Here is a 17,276-nt window from a genome sequence, read left to right as displayed (position 1 = left end):
TTTTTCTGGGGATAGCCATACTTAGTTTGCTTCTTTGGTAAATTCCTCAGTCTTCTCCAAAAGAGTGAACATATTAAGTGCATGAATGGAAGCAAAACTTAGTGATTGTGTGAGGAAAGAAGCATGCTTTTGTATTACCTGAGTCTGTATTAGTCCTTGACAATTCCTGGCATTCACTAATTTGTTTTGGGTTTCAGACAGACAGAGTATAGGTGCTTGTTTTCCATCCTGGATATGGCTCCCTAGGGTGAGATATATGAATTTTATTGAGATGGATAGGAAAGCTCTTTGCTGTACAGCAAAAGAGTGAGCAAGAAACAAGATATGGCTATTGCAGAAACTAAATACTTGAACTGCTAATTGGACATTTGGAAGATACTTATTTGACTTCCTGCTACTTTGTTTTCCACTAGAGGAGGGTAATCTGTAGTGTATAACTAGGGTAGGATACGGAATTCCTTTCCAACTTAAAAACAATTACTGTGATAACATCTACAGATCCTAATTTTTGAAATGCTTGATTGGCTCGCCATTGAAACTTGGTTTTAGGTGGTGGCAATTCTCACTTAAACTGGTAATACTGTGTTAGCTTTTGCCTTGCTTAGACCTGGATTAAAACTGAAATTAATTACCAGCTACCCTTTTGGTAGATATGCTTTACAGTAAAGTGTATTAAGGATATGAGTGAAGTTCAAGTACCTCTGCAGATAGTAATGGGTATGTAATGGGATACTGTCCTTACTGTGCAGTTTTACCAGCTGTATTTGCAAGATGTTATGACTGGTATTTTCTCTCTATTTGAAAACTGTGATTTAGATTTGTTTATGGAGTTGCAGATTTTTTGTTCAGGACTTCTCTGAGAATAATAGGCAATTTTTATCTGCTGAACTGTGTACATTTTCCCCTTTTTTTGGTGGGCAGTAAATGGGAACCATTTTGATGTGTACAGAACCCACTGAATTCCATGCATACTGTGGATGTATCTTAAAAATATATATCATGAAAAATTGTGATAACCCTGTGTTGACTACCTGCATGAAAGGATGAAATCTTAAACCAGATGTTAAGGCCAGGGATGCAAATCTGTTTTCCTCTTAAGGAAAACTTCTTACTCTTGCAGAAGTGGAACAGTTAATAAAATTTAGCAGTGGCTAATACTGAACTTCTTGGAGACCATTTAACTTAATTGATTGATTCTGACATTGTGTGTAAAATGTCTGATTTAATTACTAAGAACCATAAACTAGTTATGGAACAGACACAATGCACAGTATTCAAGCTTGCTCAATGAATTAATTACCATAAGTAATTATTGAATGTAATTTGGGTCATAAGTCAATTCACTACTGTATGCCTGCAAGACAACCAAGATTTTGTCCTCTAACCTCAATAGCTAAATTTAAGAAAACATTAGGCCATTTTTGGTTGTTGAAAGTAAAATCTGCAAAACAGTGACTTCATTCAGGCAGTTTTCAGTAGCTCATATGTGCCTGACAGAATACTTGGCTGCTAATGTAACAGGAAGCCTCTGGCTTTGAAAAAGCACTGGGAATATCCACCTCCTTGTTAGTTTCATAAAAATATGTTACGGAATTACATAAAAACTTGATGAGAGTGGATCAGATCAGTACAAGAAAGGTGTTTCATTGATACAAAAATATAGTGAATTTGCTATAGAGTTGCTGGAAAGCACTAAGATGTTTTTGTATAGGAAGAACTAAGATTCATGAAGGAACAAACGTAAATGCACAGCAGTGCAGACAACAATCATTTCTGGAACAGTTGTATTTTTACAGAAAGAGCTACATGAGATTTTTCTTGAGCCTTTGTTGGTTCATGAAGATGTCTCTCAGTGTTTCTGTCCCTTTTGTTTTGAACTAGGTCAACATAAATTTTTTTTCCTCTTTCATGAACTTCTTCCTTGTTTCATGAGTTTTCATTTTCCCTGCTTTCACAGAATCACAGAGTTGCCAGGGTTGGAAGGGACTTCAAGGATCATGAATCTCCAACCCCCCTGCCACACGCAGGGCCACCAACCTCCTCATTTAATACTAGACCAGGCTGCCCAGGGTCCCATCCAATCTGGCCTTGAATAGTTCCAGGGACTTTCTCATGCATTTCCTCTTAGTATCTTATGGAGATACTCTGTGACTGTATTTTCCAGTTTCGGTTCCTACTGACCTCCTTCTGACTGGTTTTATGCTTTATGAAAGATGATAGTAAAAGGAGGAGTTACTTTCCATGGTACTTCATTTACCCTGAAAACCTGACCAGGTGCCATGAAGTTTCTCTGGAGTGTACGTTACGTGGTTGCATAAAAGTAAACCATGATGAGATCACTAGAGGTATGCTAATGTTGCAGATAAGGGAATCGAGTAATTTGAGAGATGAGGTGGGGCCTAAGAAATTAATGGCAGACTTCTGCTGAGCATGAATCTCATGTTCAACTAATGGAGAGATAAAAACATTTGACATGTGAAAGAACATCTGAAAGTGAAGAACAACTTAATAAAACAACAACAAAAACCCTAAAAAAGTATGTCCCAGTATTTATGATTACTGTTGAATTTGCACATTACAGCAGCACAAATTGTGACTATGTAGGAACTTTTGAAGGGGTTGGAGGGATTTTGCCTTCAAACTTGGATACAGGTTTCTGTAGGTAATTGGTAAATGTGACATAAAGAGTGAGTAAAAATTGTGTACCTTTGACTTCAGCGAGGTGTTTGATACCATCTCCCACAACATCCTTGTTATGAGACTTAGTGCAGGATAGATGAGTGGACAATGAGGTGGATTAAGAACTGACTGGAAGAGCTCATAGGGTTATCACTGGCACTGCAAGTCTGATGTTCTCCAGGGTTTGATGGCAGGTTCAGTCTTGCTCAACATCTTCGTCAATGATTTGGATGAAGGAATAGAGTCTACCCTCAACAAGTTTGCTGATGATGAGAAGCTGGCAGAAGCTGGGAGGAGTGGCTGACACACCAGAAGGTTGTGCTGCCAGTCAGCAAGACCTGGGCAGACTGGAGAGGTAGGCAGGGAGGAAACCTGTTGAGGTTTAACAAGAGCAAGTGTAGAGTCTTACACCTGAGCAGGAATAACCACGTGCATCAGTATGGGTTAGAGGATGACCTGCTGGAGAGGAGTTCTGCAGAGAAGGACCTATCTGTTCTGATGGCCAACAGATTGGCCATGAGCCAGCGTGAATATCTCCTTCCACGGAGATATTCAAAACCCATCTGGATGTCTACTTCTGTAGCCAGTTGTAGGGATCTGCTTTAGCAGAGAGGTTGGAATCAATCTCCTGAGGTCCCTTATAACTGTTACAATTCTATGATTCTCTTTGATTGCAGAGAAGGAATACTACGGTTCCTGTCTGGTGTAGTTCTTCATGTAATGGGCTTAGTGGGTAGAGTTCAAATATTCAGTTTACATTTGATGTTCAATTGTTTACAGTGACCCTTAGAAAAATGTAACAGAGGACTTGTAAATGCTGCATGGATAACTCTAGTTTCAGAAACATTTCAGGGCCTACAGCATTGTTTCTGTGGTGGGCTGCAGAGTTGAGCTGATTTGTTATTTTTTTTCCCCTCAGGTTTTTAAAAGAGGTTTCTGAATCAGACATCTTCTGTAATTTTTGTTAATTTGCCCTTGAAAAAAGATCTGTGTTCTTGTGAGACCCCTCTTGAAGGATGCTTAGCGATTATGAAAATCAACTATGAAAATATTTTATTTACTTTGATTATCTAGAAGCTAAGCTCTTAGGATGAACAGTGTTTCAGCTTCATGTGATAGCCTGCATTTCCTCAGAGCTGAGCGAGGCTGTGAGGAAACACAGGCTTGTTTAGAGATTTTCTCATTCGATAAGCTTGGAAATTATTCGTCTTTAAATATTAAGGAAACAACCAACCAAGCTGCCTCCTGTTCTTCATACCATTCTATTCTTGCTTCTTTAGAGTTTTGCAAGAGCAAACTTTCAGTTATAGCAATGACAGACCATACTTGTGAGTAACAATTTCTTACAGGATAGTCCCATATAGCACTGCAGTAGGTCTGCTTGTCCTTGCTGTTCAGAGCTGTTGCCACTCTTTCCTATTTTAACCAATGATTAGAAGGCCTTTTCTAAAGGCACTGTGAAATGTGTAACAAAAACATAAGTTTCCGTATGTGACACATATGTAATTGTAAGAATTTGCACTTCAAATGGAACATATTTGTGAACTTATAATGGTTATTCTTGCCAAATTAGTACTAACATTGTAGTTTCGTATTGACTCTATATTCAAATATTTTTAAAAAATTGTTAGTAATATTCAGTAATTGTGTATTTTTGGCTCTGAAATTTGTTACCTGCATATTATCATTAAATGCACAAACTACTGGGTCTTTTTAATTGTGAAGATAATTTCAGTATTTTTTTGAATTTTGAGATACAGTGATCTTATATACTGTTATATATCAATATCAGTAGTGGGAAAAATGTACAAAGAACATTATATTTAGTTCCAACTTAGTTAACCACTATCATGTATGCATTAAATTAAGTGTTAAATCTTTTTCTTTCCTTGATGAGCCATGTCCTGGGTAATGTGCACTCCCATATTTGCCTCTACATCTCTGATAAATGCAATCTGTTGGAATGTTTTTAAGACAATAGCTATTTAATGAATAGCTTGTGCATACGGCATGAAAGAATAGGCATGATTGCTTACAATCTGACATTTCAAAAAGCATTTTTTTAGATCTCTTATATTTGCATATCTAATTGCTATGTAATCAAAACTAAGTGAACTGTAGCTACTTGAAACCAAAAAATGAAAGGCAATCATCTTTACAGGGGGAAATATCCCACTCATATGCAAGCCTGTCTGAATATTAGAATTATATTCTTCTTGTTTAATTATAGGTGTCTGACTGAGCAGTAAATTTATGTCTGTGTATTAAAAGAGTGAATGTGACCCTGAAACATCAGCTTTCCTTTGTTGGAGGAAAGCATTGGCATTGAGGGAACTTAACAGTGTTGTGTATTTTGGTGATAAGGGACTGTGCCAGAATAGCTGTTAATTACCTGCTTTGTTTGATATTGAAAGTATGGTTCCATACTTTTCTTCCCACCAGTGACAGTACTCAATTAAAACTTGTATTAAACAATGATAATATCCCGATTTATCTAGTGGGAAAGATGTGAGGTGAAAAAAAAAAAACAAAACAGGATTTTTCCAGCTGTTTAGAGGCTGCTTTTTGTTGTTTGTTTTGCTGCTGATTTTTTTCAACTTCAAAGAAAAAAGTTTCTTTTTTTTTTCCCAGCTCTTAAATGTTATTCCATCAATCCTGAGTACAGTGGGAGTTTAAAAAAAAAAAAAAAAAAAAAAAAAAAAAAAAAAAAAAAACTCGAACACAACTTTAATATCCAAGTTACACATAGCATGAGCTTTTCCTTTCCAGCTTTTTAGAGTATGTTTTCTAACATAGTTGGTTTTCTCTGGTTCTGTTAATATTTGCTATTTTATTTTGATGAATGAATAAATTAAAAAAAAATAGTCCTCTGTCAGATTATTTTTTAAGATCTTGTAACTAGGCTATTATTTTCCTCTTAGATTTCTGAAGTATGTAACCAAGCTGCGTGAAGTATTTTGGATGGGCATCATTCCATCTGAGATATATTTTTGGGGGATGTTTTTGTTGTTGTTTTGCAGATTTGTAATCTATGTTGGTTTTTGTTTGTAGTTGGTAGGTAGTTTTCTCTGTAAAGAACATTGTAAAATAGAAAATATTCAAAAACCAAAACCAAATAAAAACAAAAAATAAAACCCCAAACCATCAATAAAGCCATAAGACTCCATGATAGCTAACTGCTACTTGATGCTGAAATTTAGTAATCTCACAGTCTCAAACTTCAGTGAACCTTTGGTTTTAGGGAAGAAAAAAAAGTTGATTTATGAGAGCTGTGATTTACAGAAATAAAACTATGTAAAACCTTACTTAAATGAGATCTCATATGTAGCACATTTTTGAAATAGTCTACTTTACATTTGGAGAAAATGTTTCTCTGGCCATATTAGTCATAAAAATCAATAAAATTATAGCACATTAACAATAGAAATTTCATATGGCTGTTGAATGTATTTTCTTCTGACAATTCATAAATTCAGTGAAGTTCCTTCCCTACACAACTTTGCTTTCACACTAAATAAACAGTGATAAGCATTAGATAAGAATTTGGTAAGGTATTTTGTAATTTGACATTTTGAAGTGGTGTGATCTCTCGATGTAATGTTAACTCATTTGCCAAGTTTCTGTTTTCTGTACTGCAAAAAAGAAAAGTGGAAACGAATTTGAGATGCATTTAGGTTATAAAATTATTTCATTCTATGACAGTGCTGCAGTATGACTGGCTGAGCTCATCCACGTAGGATTATATTCTGCAGTGATTAGATAATCTATCTGTGATCAGGCATGCTTGACAAGTAGTTTCACTTTTTAGGTGAGTATTGTAACTCCCACACTGTTCAGTCACTGACTGTGTTTCTAATAGCAAAGCTAATTTTTTGAGGTTTCCATAAGAGAGAAAGTTGAGGATTATGTTCTTCTGGAATGAATAGTCTTAAGTGGACATATTCTGGTTTTTCTGCTCTGCAAAGAAAAATATAACAAGCCTATCTGATTTTTCTGTTTAAGTTGTTCAGATTACATTTTATTAGCTTTGGTAACTTGAAAATAATTTACTCTTTGTTTTGAGCATTTGCCTTATATTGGATTTAAGATTATGCATTTGAATTTGATTCTTGAGGAATTATGTCATGCGATGTGGTGAAATTTCCCTTTTCAACATACACAACTTCAACATCATATCTCTATATTCAATTATGAATGGACATTAATCTACTGTATTTTATACAACACAGTAGATTACAATAATCTCTACATCCAGCTCTTTTTGCAGAGAAGAAAATGTCTGTGCTACAATTATTTGTAGTGGCAAAATGTGGAAAAGAAGATTTTTTTTTCTGTCTCAGTGAGAAACACCTTTCCTAGACCCTTTTCTCCTGAGCATGCTTTCTCATTCTTTAAAGGCTTGCAGTCATTTTGGGGAGGAATTGTAGTGTATATATATACTTGTGTCATACAGTGATGTTCCTCTTCATCAGTTTTTAAGTCTTTTATACACACTGTGTCTCCTTGGGATCCTAATAATTTTATGTATGCAAACATGGTGGGTGATCATCCCCTTGTTGGACAAAGAAAGCTGTAAATGAATTTTAAACCTGTATTAAACTGTAGCAGATACACTAAGTGTATAAGGTTGAATGAAAATTCTCATTTCCAATCTATAACTTGAGGGGTTTTTCCAGTTGAAAATACCAGCTAGACTGAAACAAATGAAGTAGTTTTCTGTACTTACCCCATCCACTGTTTTTTCGGTTGGAAAAATTTGTGTGAAGTCACTCTTGTTCAAGCAAAAGCTTGTTAGGTCTGTGACATCTGAAGAAACTCACATTTTTTCATACCAGGAAGTTTCAGAACATCAAAAATCTAAAAGCTGAGATTTCTTTCTCTTCCAGATAGCCCTCTAGAATACTACTGCTTGTTAAGTAACCTGGTCATAAAGTTAAATACAAACACAATGTGAGGAAAATTTAGAACTCTTCTCTCTCCCCTGTAACCTGAATTGATGTTACTTCTCATTTGTGATATATACCTATTAAGCATGCTTTTTACTCTGATGAAAACAGTACTGCTGAAAGCATGTCATAAAACTTGTTTTTATTGCAGGTGTGCACAATGAATCATAATTTCCTCCAAGCTTAGGTCCTGCCTATGTAAAACCAGCAACTAAAACATTGAAAATCTGAACAGTATTTCATCAGTGTTTGGAGCTATAGAATGTGTCTCACATTTGTACCTCTACCTTTTATTTGCGTAACAGTGTACTTAGGTGTATCAGGTATTCAAAGTATTCTCTATGCTGAGGTTTTTTTAGCACAATTCAGTAGGAACTGATGTTCCTTAATCATTTTCTCCTTTTTCTGAACCATTTGGACAGTTGATACATGATTCTTTAGGGGGTGAAAATTAAAAATTTACTGTGAAAGAGAGGGTGAAAAAAAAAAGTACCATTTAGACGTTGGTATGTCTGTGCCTCAAAGCTAAGAATTTTTTAAGATGAGCTTTTGCGTGATTTGGGATCATCTTCAAAAAAATGTGAATCCATCCAGAGACAAACTTTAATTACATGTATTAGCCAAGTCAAGTTATGATGACCTTGTCTATGCTCTAAACCAATTTGTGATGATTACTGTCAGAGTGGTTATTTTTCTGTTGAAAAGTAATGGCCTATGATGTATTGGAGGTATAATCTAATAGAACGCTTAATTTATTGAAGTTTTTTTTGGAAGTTTCCAAGACTTTATTCTCCCTATGATTGAGTATATACTACTTAAGTGTGTAATAGTTCTACAGTTAAGTTGAATTTAAAGTTGTTAGTTTTTTGGGGGTTATTTTGGCTGGACTACATATAATCACACAGAATTCAGATTTTAATTATATGGAACTTTTTGTTCATTAAGTTTGACTGTTTTCCTCATAGTCTGTAAGCAGCATTCTGGATGTAGCACCCCTATAATAGCTATTGCCTGAATTCCAGAAGAGTACTAACAGACAAGTCTGAATCGTTGGAGGACTGGGCTTTGGTTACTGGTCTTATGTTTAGGATGAACTTCTTAGTTTGAGGAAGCTTTACTTTCTGGGTTTTTTTTAACAAGTAGAGTATAATCAGCTGTGCAACAAATTTGAGGCTATCTATGTGAATTTTAAGAAGGAAATAAGGCACAATCAAAGTAGTAGCCAACAGGAAATGAAATTCTACAGTAAGATTGATTGGATGAACAAGATCTGGTCTGAGAGATCATATGAAAACTGAGAATAGTGTGTTTCCATAGAATAGTGACAGCAGTAGAAAGTGTATTTATTTCCCCTAAATGTATTCATAAATGTTGATTTATGTGATTTTTATAAATACATTTTTTGTGATGATCCTTTTTTTATGTTGTACAATTGAAAAAACTAATTTTCGTACGTATCAAACTAGCTATTTTGCCACTTTGTATTCCAGTTTGTTGACTGTCTTCATATCAGCAGATACAGTAGTTACAGTGTTGAGAGCTGTGTAATTACTTGGAGGTGGGGATAAGCATTAGAGCATAGAGAACTTTCAAAATCCTCAGTATCCTGGGATGACCTATCTGACAGGACATGCAGTGTATAGACATAGCTACCATGTTACTTTAACCATGTAATGAATATGTCTGTGTACCACAAGAAATGCTTATCCTCTTATGGAAGGGAAACATCTGAAAAGCACAGATAAAAAGCTTGTATGAAACTGTGTGCCAGTTACTTATGGTCCAGGTGTGCTTATTCAGAGTTGCTTCAGCTGATCTTTGGATTTTCAGGGAAATATATACTGTGTAAATATTGTTTCTTTCTTTATGAAAAAGGTACTAAAATTGTATTCCTCTGCCTATAAATCTGTATGTATAATGAAAGAAACTGTTTACATGCCTGTGTTTTTTGAATCCGTGTCATTTTAAAGTATTAATTATAGGATCATGAGTTTGTTATTCCAATTCTTTGCACTATGGATACCATCTCCTGTCTAAGAAAGATCACACTGTAAAACTCTAGTAGGTGACTTATTCTTAATGTTGTATTATGCTAGAGAAAGTTGTTAAAACAGTTTATATGTATTTAATTGCCCACATGAAAACCTCATTTTCAGGTTAAGGACTAATCTGTGTGAGGTGAGCTCCTTTTATTCTGTAGTCTGTGGATAGAGGTAGAGATGCAGTCTAAAGTCTTCACAATTTTAAAATTGAAGTCTGTGTTCAAACAGAAAGACAGACAAATACTAACCTAATAATTTGATAAATGGTATTTTACAGTAAAACAATTTGTTTCAAAAGATCAAATGAAAAGAGTGTATTTTATGACTTATACTTCTTTGTTTCACAGATTTATTGTCTGTGTGTGTCTGGAGTATTTTTAATGGATGTTGCAAATTTTTCATCAGAAACTTCATGGCTAATGTATTTCCTGTGCTCTCATAGTTGTAATTTGGATATAAGGATGGCTCTTGAGGAGATGAAGACATTTAGATAGTGTTTTTATTATTTTTATACACAAATCTTCATATTATTCATCAAGATCTGTTAAAAATTATTCATGCTTGTCTGCCTCTTTTGATTCTACAACAAGCGACATGGACCTTTATTGTAGTTTAACCCAGTGGGTGGCTCAGCACCACACAGTTGTTCACTTACTCCACACTTTCCCAGTGGGATAGGAGATAAAACTGGAAAAAAAAAAAAAAAAAAAAAAAAAACCCTTAGTAAAAGAGGTGGATTGAGATAAAACTATTTTCTAAGATAGAGAAAAGGATAATATTAATGACATAAAGTTGTGTATGTATATATGTATATAACAAGTGTATATATAAATGTATATAACAAGTGATGCACAAGCAATTGCTCACCACTCCCCGACCAATGCCCAGCTAGCCTCCTGAGCAGTGGAAAAAAGAGAGAGAGCTCCTACCCCTTTCAAAACTCCTTCTGCATGATGTCATATGGTGCGGAATATCTCTGGCCAGTTTAAGTCAGCTGTCCTAATTCTATTCCCTCCCAGCTCTTTGGGCCCTTTGCTGAGAATGCCCTTGACCCTTAGCAGCAACTAGAAACATCAGTGTATTATCAGTGGTGTTTTTTTCTTGAACAAAAAGATAGCATCATACAAGACACTGAAGAAAACAATTGCATCCCAGTTGAAACTAAGACAACCTTTTAAGTTCATTCGTGCTAGTAATGGTTAGGAAAGTGTTCTTTACCTTTCCGGCCAATTTTCAAATCGATGCTTTAGGTGGAAGTTACTTTGTGTATATATTAGAGTAATCTAGTATTAGTTTTCAGCTGCTTGAAAAACATGGCAATTAATAAGTCTGTGGCTTAACTGATTTCATCCTTTCTTTATTCCCAAATTAGAAATCTGATCGAATTTTATATTTGCTGGATGTGCTGCTGCACTTTAACAATTTTGTAGGATGTCCTTTCGAGATATCCTGTGTCTCAATGACGGGAGTCTTTTCTGTGATTCGATTTTTGTTGGGCATTCTGAATTGTTTTTTAGTATCTTATTCTTCCATTGATTTATCTTTGTGTTTTTTCCTGTTCATCTCTTTCAGCTTCTTTATAAAAGAAGGACTGTTCCCAATTCTTACTTCTTTTTTTAGTATGTTACAACTGCAGTGTAGCTGTTTATTCCTTTCTGGGTCTTGAGTGCTGCTATGTTGAATAGTTGTATATTGCCTACTGACTGTTCAGTGTTTAAAATTCTGTAAGTTTCAGACTTACATTAAGAGATGGATGATGTTCTGCTTGCAAAAGTGAATTATCTTAACTCTACCTGTAGAGTATGGGTGAGGTGTTGGACAGGGAGAAAATCAAGGTGTGTACAGTCTTGCACTACGTGCATTTGGCTGAATACATGACATGCACTAAAAATTTTGTTTTGACTCTTGTAAATCATTATTGCAATTCCTTAAATAGTTAAAACATGCTATACTAACAGAGGAAAAAATATTATCAGAAACTACTATTGATCATTTTTTTTCTAAATTTTATGTGCATTTTAGTAAGGGTGCTTTATCCTATGAGACCATATGGTTTTGTAGCAAGAACTTAATGCAAGTATTTGATCTAGGCATTTTTTGTAACATATAGCAGAAGAGAAATTTATTTCAGATTACTTAGTATTGCTGTGGAGAAAAGCTGCATATGTGCCAACTGTCGGGAGTATCCTTACAGCTCCTGTAGCTTATCCTCAGGTTTTTTATTCCTCTGCATTTAATGCTTCATATGAAATAGTTACATAAGGGGGGCATCGAGATAAGTAGCTGCGTGGGTGGGAGATGTTGCAGAGTAAAATAGTCTAAAACATTATTAAAATGGGTAGGATATTTTAGTGTCAATGATTTGTTTAGTAACCTTAAAATTAACTTGATGCTATATACTTTGTGATGTTTTTTTCCCCAGATTGTTGTAGGTGTTGAAATAACCACACTTGTCTTTGAATCAGAATTGAAATCAGAGAGTCTTAGCATTTTTTGTACAATTATATATGACTGAAGAGGATTGCAGACTCTAAAGCAGAGAAGTTCCTGGGCTCCATGAATTAATCCTCAAAGAAAAAAAATCTTCTTGCTACCACAAATTACTGAAGTTTTTTTGTGAATGCAATGGCATTACACTTAGATTGCTCTAATGGTCTGTTCCCATTGAAAGTTTTAAGATGTCCTTGAAAGTCAACTGAGTTTGCTAGTATCTTGGTTTGCTTCCTGAGCAGTTGTTTAAGCAGCAGCAACAATGCAGGGAAAGAAGCGGAGTCAAGATAGCTCTTTTCAATGAGAGTTAATTGTGAGTTAATAAGCTTAGTAGAAGAGTTAAACTTCACCTTCAGATTCCATGGTACTGAGGTATGTGACTGACTACTTTCAGTAGTTTTCACTTCGTCTTCTAGTTTATTTTGCCTAATAAATTAGGAAGATTTAGATGGAGAGGATGTTTGTTCAAGAGAGAGGAAGAAATGGAGTAAATTTGTGAAAAAAATAGGAAATAGAATAAAGTTTTTTTCTTCCTGGCTTTGAGAGCATGACCTTGTATATGAGACTGCAGTTCTGTGGCTCGTAAAGCTAGAAGTTATTCTTATGAACCAATTTTCTCAATTTTGACTTATTTACTATATTTTTAAATTAATAAAGGTGGATTTTTTTCTTTCTTTCTTTTTTTTCTTTTAATTCCACCCTCAGGTTAGAGTTTATCTCACTGTTAAAATAAAAAAACGAGTATGAATTTTTTGAATTTTTCACTGGAGAAATTCCTTCAATGTTTGTTCTATTTCAGCTGGGATCTGATGCTTGTTGCAGCTGGAAAATTATAATCCTTGTTGCTATTACACAGAGCTAATTTGAGGAACAGAACTAAGGTGAAGATACTCAGGTCTTTGGCCTGCTGTTGTTTGGAGTTCACGTTGTCTGAAAAGAAATTATATGCAGCAGTGCTGTTCCTGAAAGAAATGCTTATTATACTGTATCTTGTGTCACCAGGTGTTCTGATCTGAGTGTGTCAAAATAAAATACCCTTTTGTCATAGAATAGTGATGAGGCTGACTGATTCAGGTTTATCAATACAGCAAGATCTCATTCCCTGCTCATGAGGGCTCTTGTTTTTCTTGATGGTTACATATTTTTCATAAGCAACACTTTAAACTTCCCTTTTTAGAATAAAAATTGGACTTCATGTCTTTCCCATCTCATACATAGAAATTACTTTGTTGAAGTTTGAGTGAAAGGAATAAAAGGGGCCTAAACCATTGAATGTTATCTGTGATAACTGCCTCATCTTTTAAAATGATGCTCTGTTCAATGAATAAAATGTGTAAAGGTAGCTACAGCCATGTAATTTTTCATTTATAAGAAAAAACTTATTTGAGAAAAGTTAGGATGAATCTAAATCTGTTTTAGAGAATACTGGTATCTGTAACTATCTGCACTCTGGTAAAACATCATATATGTTAGACAGGCAAAGCTTGAAGAAAGCCTTCTCCTGCTTTCTTGTTTTTAAGCTTCCTGGCCTGCCCTGACAGTGATGGATATTAGAATAAACTATTCTCTTCACTTAGTTGCTTTTCACATGAATAATATTAATTATTACTATGTAGCAATTTAGGATCTTGCTATCAGCTGAAATACACTATTTTTTTTAGAAAAATGATTGCAGCTTTTATGTTGACTGTATCATTATAGCACATATAAACTGTATTTTACAGCCATTTTAATAGTGTATGAGAGAGACATGTTTGGCTCTCTAATAGTTATTCAGCTCATGGGTTGTTTCTTTTTCTCTACTCTTTCTCATTTTTTCACTTTACTATTTGCAAAGAACTTCTAAAAACTCTATTTGTGCTTATTTTGCTTTTTTACAACATTAAGAGGCCCTGAAAATGACTTGAACTTTTTTTGATTGCTTTTTATCTTACAAATTTAAAATACATCTCAGTTGAATTTCAGTGGGGAGTATTTTCTTTTCATAGCTTGTATAATGTTAATTTACAGTAAGTGTACAAATAGCCAGTGGTGACTGTGCAGGAATATTTAACACAGAATCCCTTTACTGAGTTAGCAGTCATGCAAATGGAGTAGAACTTCAAGGGACTAGGGAAAAGGAGCGGGGGAACTGAAGTTCTTTATTCTGTGACTTCTCTTGAATCTTACATTGTTCACACTTACCTACCTTGTCTTACGGATTTTTGGTTTCTTGGGATTTAAATCTCAAGTGTAAATGAGAAGGAGTAAATTGTCTATCACAGAATAAAATAAAAATGCTAATTCCAACCCTTCGTGCCTCTATTAAACATCTTAAAGAAGCAAAATAGGGCACATGCCCAATTTTTTTTTGCTTTTCAGGTCTCCTTTAAGAGCAGAGACAACCATGATCCAGCAGTTTTGGAGGTAGAGGCAAGTAAAAGTTTTACTTACTGTAAACATTCCAATAGTTTTGTGCAAGTTGCCTACAACTTGAGGAGACTCTAATTGAAAAGAAACCTCAACTATCCCTTCCCCAAATAGTGGATTTGCTTTGTATGCTTGGTGTGAGGAAAAAAAAAAATACTTTAAAGCTTTTATTGCTGATAGACAGGCTTCAGTTACATACAATGCATACCTAGCTGGTGTAAAACTATATGAGTTTAAGATTAGTAAGGGCATTTCAATATTTGGTGAAGTTTTTTCTTTGAAACCTGTCTTCAAAATACAAATTTTTTGGGGTGGGTTCATCACTGTCATTTTTTTTCTTTAGAAAAAAAAACAAACAGTGGCTGATCTAATATTGCTATCTCCAACTGCTGTTACTGTAATCAGCTCTTCAGCATTCTCTGAAGTTCAACAATCTCTTATGTACTGGGCTGAAACCTGTAATTATGTTTGTGCTGGGGGCATTTCTGAGACCTCATGTTGGCTATCTCCTGACGGTGTTGCTTGTGTTTTTAAAGCAGGTATTTTTGTTTGTTTTTGGTTTTTTACTCTTTGCTGCAAGTTGTATTGGAGGTGCAAGAAAGGACTATGCAGCTGTATTAGTGACATTTTAATGGCCTACTGCTGCTCATGAGAAAATTCAATTCCTTTAAGTATGTCAAAATGCAATTCCAGTACTGTTTTTGTGACAGTTTTAAGTCAATGCTTTGTCCAGTAGTGCTCATGCAGCCCTGGCTAGGAATAGTTTTTTCCTTCTTAGTGGAAGTTACTAGTGATATGTATGACTGATGAGCTGTTCCAGTGCTAAACCAGAAGAATGCTAAATCTGGGAACTTTTCTTCGTGTTCTTGAGTGCCATGAACTGGATAGTAAGCATGAAGGAATGTCAAGTGGGACCAGCAGCATTGACTTCAAGATAGCTTGAACTCTGGAACTGCAGGCTTTAGGCAAAGTGCTGTAGCTGTTTTTGAATTAGTTGAGCTGAGTGACTGTAGTCTTGATAGGCAATACAGTGATGCTTTTCAAATCCTTAGATTATCTGGGCTACCCAACCCAGTTTTCAGACACACAAAATATGGAATATATGCTCAGTTTTCTTATTTAAAGATGCAGACATTTGAAACAGACAGGACTTTCTGAAAATGAATGACACTAGGTGGATGCTAGTTGAGGACTGTGAGGCAAAGCTGTACTCTGGTGAAGTACCAAAGCTGTTTTTTGGGGGAAAGACTAGAATGTTTCAACATTTTCAGTATCTTTTTCCCATTCAGAAGTAGTTAAAATTACTTGTGATATCTGATGAATTCTTAAGTCATAATTCAGTGCAAAGATTTAAATGTAATAGCTAATGTGTAAGGTTGTTTTAACTTTGTTGGCAGCATGCAAATGTATCGTGTGGAGGGTATTAATGACAAGTAGAATTCTGACACTGTTCATTTTTTCCTCATTTTTAGGAATGCTTTATAAAGAACTTTCAAACCTATTCAGTTAGGAAACTAGTTATCTTTTGGACCTTCTCATTGGCTCTATCAACAGAAGTGTAGAATGTGCTCAGTTTTGTAACAGTAGAGGATTATGTCTGGGACTATTTCGCTCAACTTACCTTGTTGAGGAGGCATCTTGAATATTTTCCAGGACTACTACAATAAGGAGAAGAAGGAAGTTAAGTCTTGATCTCCTAATCTATAGGATAGATATAGTATAGTTCGGCAGGATGGCTAATCTTTTGACAGCTTGCTGCCAGTGTGAGTGGATAGTCAAGTCTTGCATACATTGCTCTGTTGCTTAGCTAATAACTTGTTTGGCTTTTGTAGCTTTCTAAACTGACTGAAATAATGGTAATAGTAATTAGTAATGATATGAGACCAGCAAAAACTACCAAGGTGTACTGATCCTGAAGTGTGGACAAATTAATACCTGTGACATTTTGGGAAAAAAAAGGGATGGGAAGGATGCGACTGTAGTCAAAAAGTAGGAAATCAGAAGCTGATGACTGGCAGAAAAAAATCTGTGAATGTGTTGTGTTATTGAGTTGCATTTTCATTTAAGGGCTTGTGTTTCTTAGAGGAGGAGGAAATATTTAGAAAGAGGCAAGCCACCTTTTTTAATGCTCAGTTCATGCACTATGTGGTGGTGTTTTCTAAGATGGGTGATACTGTTGCAGAACACAAAGTGTGCACATAATGGCCTTTACTTCCTAACCTTACTGTCTTACTTCCAGACTTTTGTTATTGGGAACTATGTTAATTTAAGCTATAAAAATCTGGGGAGGGGGGAACATACATAATGGGCATTCAAACAAAAAAAATAAAAAAGGTTTGAAATCTATCTTATGAGGACTAGAAGCAGTTAATTTTTATTAATAATTTTTTGCACATATCTGATAATGCACTAGAATATATTAAAAATTACTCACTTTAAATGCTTTTGGACTTGGTTACCCTATCAAGGGTTTGCTTTTGCATCCATATTTTTGTTTTCATACTGTAATGATGATCTGTGTGGTTCTTCTCTCTCTCTGGTTTCTGGGCTTGTGTGTTAAGTTCATTTGGATGCAGTAGTTCTGAATTCTTTCAAGGAATCAACTTGAATTTATTATTTAATTTTTATTGTCAGTTCTGTACTCAGTGACAAATTTGGGGAGTTTTCTGTTCTCTTTATAAACTCACTGAAATTTCACTTTTGTAATAGC

At 35.0% G+C, this 17,276-nt stretch overlaps 1 protein-coding gene across 8 annotated transcripts in view; it reads left to right on the top strand.

Moving 5' to 3' along the window:
* QKI (QKI, KH domain containing RNA binding) overlaps window positions 1–17,276 on the top strand; it is a 136,272-nt gene that overhangs the window by 62,419 nt on the left and 56,577 nt on the right. For 5 of the 8 annotated variants that reach the window (XM_031612753.2, XM_031612758.2, XM_031612797.2 and 2 more), the window contains exon 4: window positions 14,519–14,569. The exons of the other annotated variants lie outside the window; for them this stretch is intronic. In XM_031612753.2, coding sequence (XP_031468613.1) covers window positions 14,519–14,569 — 51 coding nt within the window. The remainder of the gene's footprint in view (window positions 1–14,518; window positions 14,570–17,276) is intronic. 8 annotated transcript variants of the gene reach the window in all.

Source organism: Phasianus colchicus, chromosome 2 (genome assembly GCF_987193195.1).
Source record: "Phasianus colchicus chromosome 2, bPhaCol1.hap1.1, whole genome shotgun sequence".
In the NCBI taxonomy this organism is placed as follows: domain Eukaryota; kingdom Metazoa; phylum Chordata; class Aves; order Galliformes; family Phasianidae; genus Phasianus; species Phasianus colchicus.
The sequence above is the reverse complement of the archived record's forward strand: the minus strand, read 5'-3'. Positions and strand labels throughout refer to the sequence as shown.